General features: G+C 44.4%; 1 protein-coding gene across 1 annotated transcript; it reads right to left on the bottom strand.

Moving 5' to 3' along the window:
* Positions 1–1263: 1263 nt before the first annotated feature.
* LOC307210737 (aquaporin-2-like) lies at positions 1264–15798 on the bottom strand (the record flags this gene model as incomplete). The annotated part of the gene is made up of 4 exons (XM_079966908.1): positions 15365–15798; positions 9801–9965; positions 3555–3635; positions 1264–1479 (listed from the first exon to the last, which is right to left on the bottom strand). Exons 1-4 carry the CDS (start codon positions 15725–15727, stop codon positions 1264–1266), a joined length of 825 nt encoding a protein of 274 aa, XP_079823034.1. The 5' UTR covers positions 15728–15798.
* Positions 15799–16148: the final 350 nt, after the last annotated feature.

Below are 16148 nucleotides of genomic sequence, written 5' to 3'. Positions count from 1 at the left end.
TAGAGCGAAAAATACGGTAACATTCATCAAAGCATTTTAAAGGCAACATACACACCATGCAGTCTAAACACACACACCTCCCCAACATTCAGAAAAATGCTGAAAGCAATTGGTTGATCTGTTTGGCTATGCAAAAATCACAGTCATTAGTGATGATAAAGGACATGTATGAGACTATAAAACTTTCTCAACGGCTAATATGCATGCACAGCTCTCTTCTAAAAGAAAAATGGAGGTGGGGAGAGGATGGTCTGTAATCTAGTTGGGGCTGCTTCTTTTCTTTGGTCTTTGCCAAGTGTGCCATCCCACAATTTGAGTGCGCCAGTGGAAGTGGAGGTAAGAGGGTTAAGAAAGCAAAGTGGAAAAAGTTAACTCTGTGATACAAGAAGGGTAAAATCAGGGTTGGCTACAAACACATATTGAGAACACTGTGTGTGGCTTTGATCAATAGGCATGGGCTTATCCTAATTATTTTCTGGACAGTCATTCTGCTTTAGTTTAATACACTCACATGCATTTTAATAAGTGGTCAAACCCTCACAAAAGAAGGACTTGCTCTGTGCAGAGTAAGAACTTTGCAGGGAAGCTAAAGGATTTGGCTGACATCTGCAAGATTAGTGGTGCAATTCTAAGCACGCTTATTCAGAAGGAAGTCCCAATTTGTCGTACAGGGCTTATTGTAATCATGATCACTTGGAAGTAAGTCCCACTGAATAGATCATGACTTGCACTTGGGTAATCATGCTTAGGATCAATAATGCAAAAAGCTCTTGCTTTTTACCAGTTCATCACTCTGAATGCCAACATGAGAACTCTAAAAGTTGTGGCTATTATCTCTTCAAGGGAAATGCCCAGAGACCATTTTATATAGCTGGACCGTCATGGTCAATGACTCTTTGACCCAAATTCTAGAGATCCACATGAAGTTTAGATAACTAGACTCAAGGAAGAAGAAAAAAACAATGTTCTTTCATTAATTTGTCAGGATGCACAAGACAGTGGCATGTCATGGTTTCCACTGATCAATAAGTGGATCTTAAATCTCCTCGGGAGAATCTTTCAGAGCAATGGGCACTTCTCTTACAGCCTGAGCTAAAGATTTAAGCTCCATGGGTGGCCCATCACAGATGACCATACTGCTCCCAGGGGAGATATTCATTGTGCATTGACAACATGAAGATGAATGCACATTTGAGCCAGAAGAAAACACCAGTGGATGTAGCTAGCTATAGCCTGCTCCTTTCACTGTTTGTCGGGGTTGATCTAGACTTTCTCCATCACACTTCGAGGCAGGGTCTGTGGGGAGTGGAGCTCCATTGATTGCCTCCTGCGAACATCACGCTCCTCCCAGTCTTCTTCTGGCTCGTAGCCTTTGAAGATTGCTAGCCGCTCCGAGAGGGTCTTTGCATGGGGGAAGAGAGCGTAGTGGTAGAGCAAGGAAGCCACCACCGCTCCAGCCATTGGACCCAGCCAAAAGACCTGAGGGAGGAAAGGAGAGAATGAGAGAGATACAAGGTTGATGGTTGACCAGGAAGAACATTCTTGGATAAATTCTGGTACCAAACCATTTATAGAAGGTAGCATCGCTTCTCAGCCTTTTGGCTAAGATTAAGTGTAGTATAGAAGAGACTCCTCCCCCATTAGACCTCACAATTCTAGTTCAAGGTTTCCCACAATAGGGCATTAGAGATTTTTTTCAATATATTGCAATTAATGTAATTAGGGGGAAAGAGGTATGGGTGTGTCGGCGCAGTTGGAAAACTCAAGATTACCAAATAGCTTTTGGCCAAATATTTAGTTGGTCATTCCAGTTTCATGTGCAGTTCCTCACGTCTGCAGCTCCTGGTCACATGCAGCTTCCCCCTCCACTCCTTTACTCTCCCAGTTGTCCTGCTGCTTTCAGATTCCTCCCTCTGGCTTTCTCCTTGCTGTTCTGGACCACTTCCTCTTCCCAACCCCATCTGCATTTACCAACTCTTTCCATCCCCAGCTTCTGTTGAGCTCATGTCCTCTCTTCTGCTTGGTGACTGAACCTGCTACTTTCTGCATGCAAAAGTTGTGCTCTGTCTCTGAGTTACAGTTCTTCCCCTATGAAATCAAGAAAGTGTTGCCTATAACAGATCAAAGGCAATGGCCCTCTATTGTTCCATATCCAGCTATTTGCCACTGTTGAACCTGCTTAGCATTTGATGCTAAGCAGTTATAGCTGTTGTTACTGAGCTATAATTACTGCCTCATTTTATCTCTGGGCCCTCCTCTCTGCCCTGCTCTCAAGAATCCAAGTAGTTCGGTGAATGGCAGCCCTCTTTGTTACAGCAGGGCAGCTCAGGGACGCTTCATAACTACTATAATAATAATAATAATAATAATAATAATAATAATAATAATAATAATAAAGCCTTATCACATGTGTTTTTGGTTTGGCCCAATATGTGGGAAGTTAAAGAATCAATGGATATCTGCCAAACTTGCTAATAGCTTTTACTTCCTTCATTCTTTCACCTCATTGAACACAAATGTTAAGTTGTCTCCATATTAAAAAAAAAATAGACGAAAGAAAGATCCAATGAAAAACTACCCTAAAGCTGGCTAAAACCAGAATGTGAAGAACTCATTCTGGTGTTAACTAGAACCAGAATGGGGTTGTTAATCTACTGCCGAGTCACAAAGAACAAGCCATTTAAGCCTTTTCTGGCTTCAAACCAGTTCAACCAATGGAAGACAATCTTACTTGGCTACAAGTAATCACCAAAGAAAAACTTGCCTATGGTTCTTGTTGCCAATCACTACATCTTTCTTTCAGTTGCCAGCTCTTGTATCCACATAATAGTCTTCCTTTGCCAACAGGCTTTCTGATCCCTGAAAAGTAGGGAAATCCACATGGCCATAAGCATCTCATCTGGCCCAAGCCTTGGGTTGGTCTTGCATATGCTTCAATGGTCCGTATTTTACCAGGGATGGTTCCAATTACTGCTACATGTCCCTGTGAAAACACTGACCCTGTTTTGTTGCTGTTTTGCATTTTGGGGATTCTCAAAATGTTGTTTTGAGTTGCTAGGCTTGCTGTTTTCCAGCTCTCGTACAGCCTGTTTCTCTATGTCTCCCAAAAGCCGTATCTCTCAGAACAGGAGGGGATGCATCTTGTCTTCTGTGAACATGCATGAATGCAAGGCTGGCTCCAGGTATAAGAACCCCCATCATTCCCTCCAGCTTCTCCTCACACTCAACTCTATCAGCCATAGGTATGCTACAGGCAGCAGTGAAATGTGTGCTGGGGCAGAGCAATAGAATTGCCTTCCGAACACCAGCATTATACTTATCTCAGTGGGGAGGGGCAGAGTTGTGGGGAGGTTGGGGCCATGCAGGTACAGTGGCAGGACCTCCTCATCCCACCTGACCCTCTCACTGGTTCACTCATGTGGCCCTGACCTTGCTGGTTGCTGCCCCAGCTCAGCCCCATCCAGGTAAACAGTAGTGATGCTGGTATAAGGAGGATAGCTCTGAAGTTCTGAAGTCCACCCCCACTACTGGGAACAATCCATTAGGAGTCTTACCCAGTGGTTCTCAAATTCACCCACAATCACAGCAGGACCAAAAGATCTAGCAGGGTTCATGGAGCAGCCGGTGTAGTAGATCTAGGGGGGAAAAGAAAAGCATTTATTGAAGAGGAGTTTGGATTTGATATCCCCCTTTATCACTACCTGAAGGAGTCTCAAAGCGGCTAACATTCTCCTTTCCCTTCCTCCCCACAACAAACACTCTGTGAGGTGAGTGGGGCTGAGAGACTTCAAAGAAGTGTGACTAGCCCAAGGTCACCCAGCAGCTGCATGTGGAGGACCGGAGACGTGAACCCGGTTCCACAGATTACGAGTCTATCGCTCTTAACCACTACACCACACTGGCTCTCAGTGCTATGGATATTAGTGTTGGAGTCAAAACATTAGCTTTATGTGGGTAGTGACTTGCCTAGTTAAAGAGGGGGAAACAAATGATGCCCTAAATATTGAGACTGTTCTTGTGGAAACATCAAGGGTCATTATATTTTATCAGTTTCCCAAGACCACCAAGTATCATCTGGTCATCAGCCCTTTCCCATGGTTCTTGGGCATCTGATGGTAGCCATCAGGCAAGAGAACAGGGCCTAGGGCATGCCTGAGGGCCTCAGATAAGTACATTATTTCTGTCTCACCAAATGCTTCTTACTACAGAGCCATGTGGGCTGTAAATGGTACAGAAGGACTACGGAAAATGCTTATTCATCTCACAGTGCTTCTTCAACGCTGTGAGTATACGGGACTGTTTCTATGGGTCTTTCCCGGAGAATTAGTGCAACTCTTTAGTGTGTGACTTTTAAAGGTCACCTGATAAGGGAAACATTTTCTGAAAGAACTTCACCAAATAAAGTATGCTTGAGTCGTGTGTCCTGTCCACCCCCCTTGATTTTATTGTTTTATCATTTGGTAAACCACTTTGAGGTCTTTTTCTTATAATCAAGTGGTGTATACATTTTATGAAATAATAATTTTAAAAACATGACACTTGGATGAAAGCTTGGATTTTCTATTACTAGTTATTCAAGGATACTTTCACAATCACTCTTTGGAAGGTCAAACAACACATGGTGAAAGGGGTGGTGGTGTAGTGGTTAGAGTGGGCAGATGCAGGTTCAAATCCGCACTCACCCATGAAGTCCACTGGGTGACCTTGGGTCAGTGACTGTTCCCCAGCCTAGTGCACTTCACAGGATCAATGTGGGGATGAAAGGGGCTGAAACAGAAAGAACTGGCCGAACTGGAGGAAGGGCAGGGGGTAAAAATGATAAATATCTGTGGTTAGCTCTTCTGACATTTTCCTTTAATCAGTGGCGTAGCGTGGGGGTGCAGGGGGGGGGCTGGCCGCACTGGGCGCAACATCTGGGGGGCGCGCGCTCGCACTCGCAGCTCTCTGCCCCTACCTGGCTCACTCACTCTCTCTCAGCGCTGTCACAGATTTCGCAAAAATGTCGCTATTGTCACACAGATCCTCCTCCTAGCCAATCAGGAAGTGGGATCCACTTCCTCATTGGCCGAAAGGCGAATGCATGCAATTGGCTGAGCTGCCGAGCAGGAGGCGGGAGGACTCGAGGAGACGCGGGGAACTGAGTAGAAGCCGCCGCTGCAGGTAAGTCTCTCTGCATTGAAAGGGGGCACACTGGTCATTCTGCATTGAAAGGGGGCACACTGGTCATTCTGCATTGAAAGGGGGCACGCTGGTCATTCTGCATGTTGAGCTGACCAGATGGATTGAAGTTTGGTTGGTTCAAGAGTGACGAGACAGATTTCGATCCATATGTAGCTGCTCCAGCTCAACATAAGTTGATGTAAGCCAGTGGGACTAGCAACCTTTAATTTTTTATTTTTTATTTTTTGCTGAAAGAGTAAGGCAATAGGCATGAAGGTGAATAAACATTATGTTAAGAGTAAAGAAATGGTTATACAATGAAGGGGCGCTAAAAGTGCAGCAAGGCAAGAAAGTGATTTTTCCCCCTTTTTTAGAATTTTAGCAGAATACTACACCTATATCATGGGACGCAGGTGGCGCTGTGGGTTAAAGCCTCAGCGCCTAGGGCTTGCCGATCGAAAGGTCGGCGGTTCGAATCCCTGCGGCGGGGTGCGCTCCCGCTGCTCGGTCCCAGTGCCTGCCAACCTAGCAGTTCGAAAGCACCTCCGGGTGCAAGTAGATAAATAGGGACCACTTACCAGCGGGAAGGTAAACGGCGTTTCCGTGTGCGACTCTGGCTCGCCAGAGCAGCGATGTCACGCTGGCCACGTGACCCGGAAGTGTCTCCGGACAGCGCTGGCCCCTGGCCTCTTAAGTGAGATGGGCGCACAACCCCAGAGTCTGGCAAGACTGGCCCGTACGGGCAGGGGTACCTTTACCTTTACCCTTACACCTATATCATGCCATACAAAAAAGAATCTGGAGCACAAGGCAGGAAAAGGAGAAAGATAGAGACAGAGCAACAAGCTAAGTTAGCTGGAAGCCTTCACCGGTTTTTGGTGAGTACTGCTGAAATTACAGCAGGAACATCAGCAGCACCACAGGAGCTGCATCTATGCTCACCGAAATAACTCGACTGCGGCACCACATTATCTTGTATAAGGAGGTCAGTCCTGATGAGCAGGTTGCAAACTGGTCAGCTTTAGATTTGCTTTGCTGGGGGTATAAGTGGAAGCTGCAAGAAAGTTTAACTAACTTTGTTGTCACATTAAGAATCTTTCTTACTATCACTGTTTCTACAGCAAGTTGTGAAAGTAGTTTCTCAAAACTTAAACTAATTAAACTAATTAAAACATATCAAAGATCTACAATGAGCCAAGAAAGACTGAGTAATCTAGCAATACTGTCCATTGAGAGAGACTTTAATGTAGATTTCAATTCCGTTGTTGAAAAATTTGCGCTAATTAAAAGCAGGCAAATTTAAATTAATCTGTATATACAGATTGATATCTTGGACTTCTATTAAAGAATTACAATTAGAGGTACAGGATTGAGGAAGTTGGCTCCATCTAGCCCAGTCTTGGATCATCTCCAGGGTATGGTTCCATTTTGATGTTTAGTTTTTGTTCTTGATATTTTTTGTCATTTACGATGGTTGTGAGATGACATATAATAGCATGGCCCATGCTTGGTTACTACATTTGCTAGGTTACTACATTTGTAGATTTGTATTCATAGACCTGCTTCTAGTTCCCCCATAAAACTCTCTGGATTTAGTTGTCTGCAATTTGTCAGTCTTAATCCACTTTGGAAGAGCTCCCATGCCTGTAAATTTCATCCACTTTGGCCAAAAGGTGGAAAAGTTCTATCCATTTTAATATTCTCCATCCTAATGAATGGGGAATAAAGAGCTTCACCTTATACAGAGTGGTTTGGAATCTGAAACACAGGCTGAAGCAGAGAGAGCACAATGTGACTTAGAAACGGAATACAAATACTACTACTACTAATAATAATAAACACACAGATCCAAGGCCAATCTTAGGCCTTGTTTTTCCCCCCAAAGAGAAAACAGCCAGTGGGGTAGGGGAGATTTATAGTGCAATCCTAACCACATACCGTATTTTTTGCTCTATAAGACTCACCTTTTTCCTCCTAAAAAGTAAGGGGAAATGTGTGTGCGGCTTATGGAGCGAATGCAGGCTGGGCAGCTAAGCCAGAAGCCAGAACAGCAAGAGGGATCGCTGCTTTTGCTGCGCAGCGATCCCTCTTGTTGTTCTGGCTTCTGAGATTCAGAATCCCCCCCCCCCCTGTTTTCCTCCTCCAAAAACTAGGTGCGTCTTATGGTCTGGTGCGTCTTATAGAGCGAAAAATATGGTATATACTCAGAAGTAAGTCCTGTTGAATTCTGTAGGGTGTACTCCCAGGTAACTAGGGATGGAGCCTTAGACCAAGATTGATTCATTTTTTTAAAGTTGATAAATCCACTAATAGATCTTCATTACATGTGAAGTTTGGCCTCGTGGCTTTAAAGAATGCAAGTGGAGTCAAGCGTGGCTGTAGCTGTCATAAGAGATTGTTGCTAATGGCAGAGCATGTACTCCTGTGGATTAAGGAGCTTGGTCATGGCTTTCAGAAGAATTCTTGAACTATCTCTAGCTCTTCAGAGAGAACAACATCTGATGCCTTATGTAGTGCAGTGCTTCAATACCTCTGGTGCTAAGGAGTGGCTAAGATGTGGCCTATGGGTTGTATTTGTCTCACGCCAAGGCTTAGGAGCTGGATAGAGCATTCTTAGATTGCAGTTTTGTGCATATTTACCTGGGATTAAGCCCCATTAAAGGAATGCGGGTGGCGCTGTGGGTTAACCACTGTGCTGCTTGGGCTTGCCGATCAAAAGGTCGGCGGTACGAATCCCCTCAATGGGGTGAGCTCCTGTTGTTTGGTCCCAGCTCCTGCCAACCAAGCAGTTTGAAAGCACGTCAAAGTACAAGTAGATAAATAGGTACTGCTTTGGCGGGAAGGTAAATGGTGTTTCTGTGTGCTGCTCTGGTTTCGCCAGAAGCGGCTTAGTCATGCTGGCCACATGACCTGGAAAAACTGTCTGTGGACAAATGTCGGCTCCCTCAGCCAGTAAAGCGAGATGAGCGCTGCAACCCCAGAGTCGTTCGCGACTGGATTTAATTGTCAGGGGTCCCTTTACCTTTACACCCCATTAAACACAATGGGACTTACTTCTGAGCCAACACGTACACAATCCCACTGTGAATGAGTGACAGCAGGCCAATTAATAGTCACTAGCTCACATGAGAGTCACATATCACATGGAAAAACCCTTATTGCAGTCAAGCTGTCATGAGGTAGTAGCAAATATCTGAGAAAGCAGCCCAAAGGCAGAGGGGCAAAGACTGAGGGGGGTGGTGTACTATTTAAGAGGGCAAGAGAGTCCTTGTTTGTAGAATTTCCAGGATCTCGCCACCCTTGCTTTCCAGTTCTAGCCAATCAAGACAGAGAGCTGGGAGCCATTCATAGATTAAGATATACTCAAAGAAGAAGGGAATATTTTATTGCTTCCCCAGACAGTGTATGCTAGTTGGCCCTGTGGTGGAAGTCTGTGTCTTTGAGGACCTCAAAATCCAGCCATTTGAGTAAAAGCTGCCTGCTATTATCATTATTACCAGATTTTTCACTGGAAAGTTGTTTCACTAACAAATGCTCAACTTACTACTTTTCTATCTTAATGCTAACATTAGGTCAGGAATTACAGTATGACCAACAACTATGCTATTGTGACATTTTGTTTCGGAAGCTTTGATCCATTAGCCTTTTCATTTCTCTGTGGCTCATTTTTCTATCCATAAAACAAGAATAATTTTGGGAATAAATTCAACCTTGCACTAAAGCAAACATTCAATCAGGGCAAGCTGAAGAAACTGATGAAAATGAAAATGATTACCTGCTAAGCCAGGGCTGAGTCAACACCATTTCATATGAACATATTTTGGGCTGTACTAAAAATAAAAATAATAATGCCTTGCATCCTACCTTTTGGGAAATGTGTTTGTGTGTCCTTGTGAAAATATTCAAACATTCATTTAACTCGCCCCCATGTCTTCTAGCCAAGTCTGACTAGGTACCAGATGATGGTGTTTACTGAATATATGGGCGAAAATTTTGTTTAATTAAAAATGCTGGTAGCATTAAGATAAATTCAACAGTGTAAATAAGTTCTGATGGATGTAACGATGGATTACTGAATGGTTTAGTTCATGTAACATATGCAGGGATGTGTGGTATGCAAAATGAACCATGGATAAAGAAAAAGGGAAGTCTTGATTTAAGGTTGTTTAAATGACTATTTTGAAATGTAAATTAGAAAATTTAATAAAAAATATATATACATATAAAGATGATGTCATCTTGTTCAAGATGTGATCTCTGATTGGTTGGGATGTGCAATGCGATTAATCCAAGGAGGTGGAAGCAGCAAAGGGTAGAGAATGGCACTGATGTTTCAGCAGCCCAGAGGAAACAGCAATGTTGAAGAGGAATTATTTTTAAAGAGATGTATATTTGAACATTTGAAGTGGGTGTCAGGAGAAATTTCCACCCAACCAAAACAGGTGGATTAGAATGAAAAATTGAAACCGATGCATATTTGGTGCAGTCCCAACACCAACCTTTCCTCCTGATCTCCCAGCCCTGGGAAGCTAAGATGGGTGTATTGCACCCTCTTAAACTCAGGGAACAGATGCCCTGCTGTCAGTATTTCCATCCATGCATACTCAACAGTTGTCAATAAATGCTCTTGAGATACGCACCCCAAGCAGGTGACCCAGGACTACAGAGAAACCAATGGACAAGGCTGGGGATCCCAGGTTATCGCTCCTGCGGTCATCAGTTGAAGCAAAAATGCACAGGACCAACTGGAAGGTGAGGAACAGTTCCATGGTGACCGCCTGACCTGATGTTGTATTATTGTGTACCTGAAAAAATAGAAGAAAATTAAGCACTTCCTTGAAGATTCTTGCCATTGTATCACAGACTGAAGGAGAAGATGGCATGTTGTTGTTGTTTAGTCGTGTCCGACTCTTCGTGACCCCCTGGACCAGAGCACGCCAGGCATAACTACTAGCATTTGGCTATGTGACTGTGTCACAGAGGGCAGTAAAGGGCAGTTATGAGTGTGAGCAATGCAACTGATTATGTGATATATATTTTTAGCAAATAGTGATAAATGTGTGTGTGTGTGTGTGTGTACGTGCGCGCGCACGTGCGCACGCGCGCACACACACACACATATGTGTACTTGGGTGAACCTTTGTTTCCACTTTGGCACAAGGTCTCTGCAATAGTTATCTGTTGACAACCTTGAATGAACACAAAGATAACATCTCTATTATTTGCCTCTTTTGCAACTACAATGGCATTTTGATTTGCCTTAATCTTATGTAAGTCATGGGCAGGTGGGGAAGAGAATGATTTGCAATGCCACTGGCATTCTGGCAACAGCAAAGATTTTCATCTGTGACGCACTTGCCCTGCTGGACACAATAAATATAAACATGCTTCACTCTTGAAATTTTGAATACATGACTGCACAGATTCCTGATATGCTTATGCCTAGCTTGAAAAAGGCACAGCTAAAGCTCAGACCTGCCTAACTGTATTGTTCTGAAGAGATGCTGTAGTAGACAACCTCTCTGTTCTTGGGCAGCCCAAATCAAGGAGCGAAAACAGGAGATTTATTGAGGCTCTGGTACACCACCATACATGACTGGTTGACTGCATTCATCTTGGTAGATCGCAAATTGTGTCTAGGGGTGGTTCAAGTTCTTTCCACATGATTGTTCTGGGTGTGGCTCACAGGAGCACTCCTGCAAGCTAGCATTCCACACTGAGGTCACTCTAAAACTACACCATTTGTGTAATTTATTATCCTGCTGGAAAGGAAGTGGGATGGGGTGAGGAAGAGCTCCCTAACCCAAACATATGAGATCTCTCAGTCATCGCCCAAGCTTCTCTTTGAAGCATAGAGTCTTGCTTTACTTAGAAATACAGTGGTACCTCAGGTTAAGAACTTAATTCGTTCTGGAGGTTCGTTCTTAACCTGAAACTGTTCTTAACCTGAGGTACCACTTTAGCTAATGGGGCCTCTCACTGCTGATGTGCGGCCGCAGCCCAACTTCTGTTCTCATTCTGAAGCAAAGTTCTTAACCCGAGGTACTATTTCTGGGTTAGTGGAGTCTGTAACCTGAAGCGTATGTAACCCAAGGTACCACTGTAATGAAACATTGTACATTAATGTCGAAGTGCAGAATCTGATGCTCTAATGATTTGCATTTTTGTAGCACACCCTGGGAATCATGGAACACACACAACAGCCCTACAGAAGATGTATGGCAATTCATGCTGTCGAAGAAATTGTTTTCCTCCTTGTCCAGCGGAGATGCCTGATGTGACTCAGTCAGTAGCTCACTAGGGAAGTAAACTGAGTGATAAGAATCAGAACTGAGTCCATAGAGAGAAGGGAAAGGATCCCAAAGCATTGCATCATCCAAGAGCATTCTGTTGTGGTAATCCTGTGAATGTTCCAGCACATATGGCTTGATGGCAACTTGTCAAGTTCTGGAAGAATTTCCAAAGTTTCATGCCTTTCAAACCTAGCTATTTAATTAATATGGTTTCCCAATGAGAACACTGAGTTCAGAAGATAATGGTGGGTACTAGATTTATTATACCTAATACCATTATGTCTGGAGCAGTTATCTTTATTCACACTACCTCATCTTCCCCCTTCCCTAATTTGTTTCCTGGAGAATTCATGTTTCCTCTCCCCCTCCTTGGAGTAGACAATGTGGAGCCCTCCAGATATTGGTGGACTACAACTCCCATCATCCCTGATCATCGATTGTCCTGGCTAGGGTTGATGGGAGTTGCAATCCCATGCGTTTGGAGAGTACCACATTGGCTCTTCCTGTGTCATTCCATATATTTTCTACCTTTGTGCTAAAGCTTTACAAAGTGCAGTTTGACCAAAAGGGAACTGTCAACAAAAGCATGCTATTTGTTCTAGCAGAACAAAGAAGTAAACCAGGGACAGGCAGCCTAAGGCCTGGGGCCAGGATCTGGCCCACTCACCTTCTAAATCCAACCCATGGACGGTCCAGGAAGCAGCATGTTTTTACATGAGTAGAATGTATCCTTTTATTTAAAATGCATCTCTGGGTTATTTGTGGGGCATAGGAGTTCGTTCATTTTTCTCCCAAAATATAGTCCGGCCTGGCTGAAAAAGGTTGCTGACCCCTGAAGAAACTTTAATAAGCTACCTCCCACAGTAGTATCATGAGCTATCTCCTGACTAATGCCAAAAAACTATAACACTGAGAGTCATAATCAATCTCTAAGAATGCTCGTTATGACATCTGGATAGATGTGCATTTAGCAGCTCTAGATCCTAACTGAATATAATTATAATTATGTAAGTGTCCTGATTCTATTTTATGACTGGGTTGAGTAAAATCAGTATGTTAATAATGATTAGGGCTGTGAACAGAAAACAACATTTAGCTCAAAAGGTCTGCTTACGGGCTCAAATAAACATCATGCTTGGCCTCAGAGTGGTCTCACCTCATTGCCTCAAATCTCAGGCAATTTGTTGACAAAGTCAACAAATGCACCACAAAATCATTTTTGGTAGTAGCATGGAATTTGTTGGCAGAATGGATGGAACCTGCGATTTTCAGACAAGAAGATGCAGGGAGGGGGTTTGTGCTAGGAAACTCTAAAGTTTTGGATGTTTTTCAAAAGAAGATGATTTCACACTGTGAGCAATTTGCACATGACATGCAGCACTGAGATGGCCCCTAGGTTAAAAAAAGGTAAAGGTACCCCTGCCCGTACGGGCCAGTCGTGTCCGACTCTAGGGTTGTGCGCCCATCTGACTTAAGAGGCCGGGGGCCAGCGCTGTCCGGAGACACTTCCGGGTCACGTGGCCAGCGTGACGAAGCTGCTCTGGCGAACCAGCACCAGCGCAGCACACGGAAACACCGTTTACCTTCCCACTATAAAGCGGTCCCTATTTATCTACTTGCACTTTTGAGGTGCTTTCGAACTGCTAGGTGGGCAGGAGCTGGGACCGAACAACGGGAGCTCACCCCGCCACGGGGATTCGAACCGCCGACCATGCGATCGGCAAGCCCTAGGCACTGAGGTTTTACCCACAGCGCCACCCGCGTCCCTGGCCCCTAGGTTAGTACTCTGCAAAATATAACAAGGATAAGTCGATAATTGGATTGTTAAACTTTTCAGAAACATTTGAATGTACATATGGTTAAATCAAATTAGTTCGGATTAAATAGAAATTTTCTCTCTCCAAAGTTGGGGAACACCCCAGTTTAGGGCCCCTCTAGGCAACCTTTTTATTGCACATTCATCATTATTTGTGCTTATGATGCTATTGGAGCAGTTAAACACAGCCACCCTTTCAATATTCTAATCAGTGCATATCCTTTAACTTCCCATTGAAATCCCCTATCTTTTCATAACACAAACACTCTGGTCCCCCACCCCACACACTGTTACTGTGCTATCAGTCCTCTGGGCAGCAACAATGGTACCTCTGGTTACGTACTTAATTCGTTCCGGAGGTCCGTTCCTAACCTGAAACTGTTCTTAACCTGAAGCACCACTTTAGCTAATGGGGCCTCCTGCTGCACCGCCACCGCGTGATTTCTGTTCTCATCCTGAAGCAAAGTTCTTAACCCGAGGTACTATTTCTGGGTTAGCGGAGTCTGTAACCTGAAGTGTCTGTAACCTGAAGCGTATGTAACCTGAGGTACCGCTGTAATGCGGTTACGCTGGGAAGCATCACAGATGAACTAACAAAGCAGAATCAATCCACACACTATTGTTGTGTCAAGAACATGTTGCAGAACACACCCAAAATAAACACTAGCCTTGAGAAGCGCTTTACGTGAGCCAAAACAAACTGATTCAAACCCATCATATGCCGAGTCAAGGATGCAACAAGGTCAATTCCTTTCCTCAACTTGTGAGTCTCCAACCTTCATCCCATGCCTCGATAGTCCACCACCTTTCAGTTTCCAAACTCCTTCCTTTGTTCTTTCTCACCTGTTTAGTTTGCTGCTGCTCTTCTCCCTTTCCCTGTTAAGTAAGGCTACTGGAAAAGCTAGTTTTTTCTTTATTTTTGTTTTGCTGGCAACAACACACAACAGGTAAAAGTGCCCCTTGCCCTGTAGTTTTAAGTGGTTCGTGATAATCTAGCTTCTTTTAATTTGCACTGACAATTGATAGTTCCATCTGAGTCTTTTTAAACCCAGAACAATTGCCTAACCCAGTGTTTCCCAAACTTAGTTAGTCTTTAAGGTGCTACTGGAAGGAATTTTTTTATTTTGTTTTGACTATGGCAGACCAACACGGCTACCTATCCCAAACTTGGGTTTTTGGACTACAACTCCCATCATCCCTAGCTAGTAAGGCCAGTGGTCAAGGATGATGGGAATTGTAGTCAAGAAACAGCAGGAGGCACAAGGTTGGAAAACACTGGCCTAACCTATACAGGTGTATAATCAAACTGAATTGGGAGCCCCCTCTCCCGCAACCCCCCCCTTATAACAGCCTACAACAAAGTCTGGCTGTCACTGCTATAGATCACAACAGGAGTCTCATTGCAATTTGTCTTCCACAATCTTGAATTGTACTGAAGGATGTCAGTAGTGGGTCAGTTTGGTAAGGAAAGGTGTTGGACAGGTCTAGGACACACAAGACTTGGGCTCAAATCCCCACCCAGCCATGAAGCACACTGGGTGACCTTAGGCCAGTCACCATCTCTCAGACTAAGTTACTTCACAAGGATGTTGTGAATCTAACATGGGAAGGGGGGGAACCATCTAGGTCAGGCACAGGCAAACTTGGCCCTCCAGATGTTTTGGGACTACAACTCCCATCATCCCTAGCTAACAGGACCAGTGGTCAGGGATGATGGGAATTGTAGTCCCAAAACATGGAGGGCTGAGTTTGCCTATGCCTGATCTAGGTAGCCCCAAGCTCCTTGGGGGAAAGGAAGAAATAGAGAATAGAGAGAAACCGGGGTCCGTAATTTCTTTTTAGCAAAAGAGCAATGCAAGAGACTAATCTGGGTTTCTTGAACATCCTAGTATGGACACACCCTGCTTTAATCCAGTGTTTCCCAACCTTGGGCCTCCAGCTGTTTTTGAACTACAATTCCCATCATCCCTGACCACTGGTCTTGCTAGCTAGGGATGATGGGAGTTGTAGTCCAAAAACAGCTGGAGGCTCAAGGTTGGGAAACACTGCTTTAATCCTCCATCCCTCCCACTTTTGCAGGTCCTGGAATCCTTACCCTGTTGATGGACAAGCTTCCTCGGATGTGAGGTGGTGTGATTTGATGCAGAAGGGCTGCCCCTGTCACAGCTCCCAGGATCTGCGCCACCACGTAGAAGATGGCCCTCAGGAAGGAGACCTGGGAGCCTACTAGGCACGCAACAGTCACAGCAGGGTTAATATGGGCCCCGCTGACATGACCCACAGCCTGGACCAAGGTCGCTATAGCCAAGCCAAAAGCCAGCGAGATCTGGAGAACATTGGGTGGGGACACAGGCCAGTTGAGTGCCGCCCCCAGCCCAAAGAAGATGAAGAGCAGCGTAGCTAGAAATTCGGCAAGGACAGCTCGAGTGAAGGCCACGGAGCGGAGTTCCCACATCATGGATGACCCGAAGACAGAAGAGGCTGAGACCAGTAGCTTCAACTCTCTGGCTTAGTGATGGGTGCTGTGTATTCTGGATGGATGAGGAGGTACAGTCTGCAGGTCTATGTGTGTGCATATATATCTGACTGCAAGAGATCTCTAAGTGGAGGTGGAGTTTGGAAACTTAATGCTTTTCCATGCCTGTTCCACCTGAGGAGGTTTCAGACCCTGCCTTCTTCCCTGGTAACCTGGGAAATTAACATTTGCCAACCTAATACCATTTTTTTTTTTTTTTTGGCCTTGAGAGAGTTCACCCGGCAGTCACAGGCTAAGTTGCAATATTTCCTTCCACACATCCACAGTTTTCTTCACCTCTGCCCTTTTCTTCTTGTCTTTTAAGTTGCTTTTTAAAAAAAGTGCTTTGTTTGTTTCATTCTTT

The sequence above is a fragment of the Podarcis cretensis genome, assembly GCF_951804945.1.
Source record: "Podarcis cretensis genome assembly, chromosome: 2".
Taxonomy (NCBI): Eukaryota; Metazoa; Chordata; class Lepidosauria; order Squamata; family Lacertidae; genus Podarcis; species Podarcis cretensis.
This window is presented reverse-complemented; position numbering and strand designations above follow the sequence as displayed.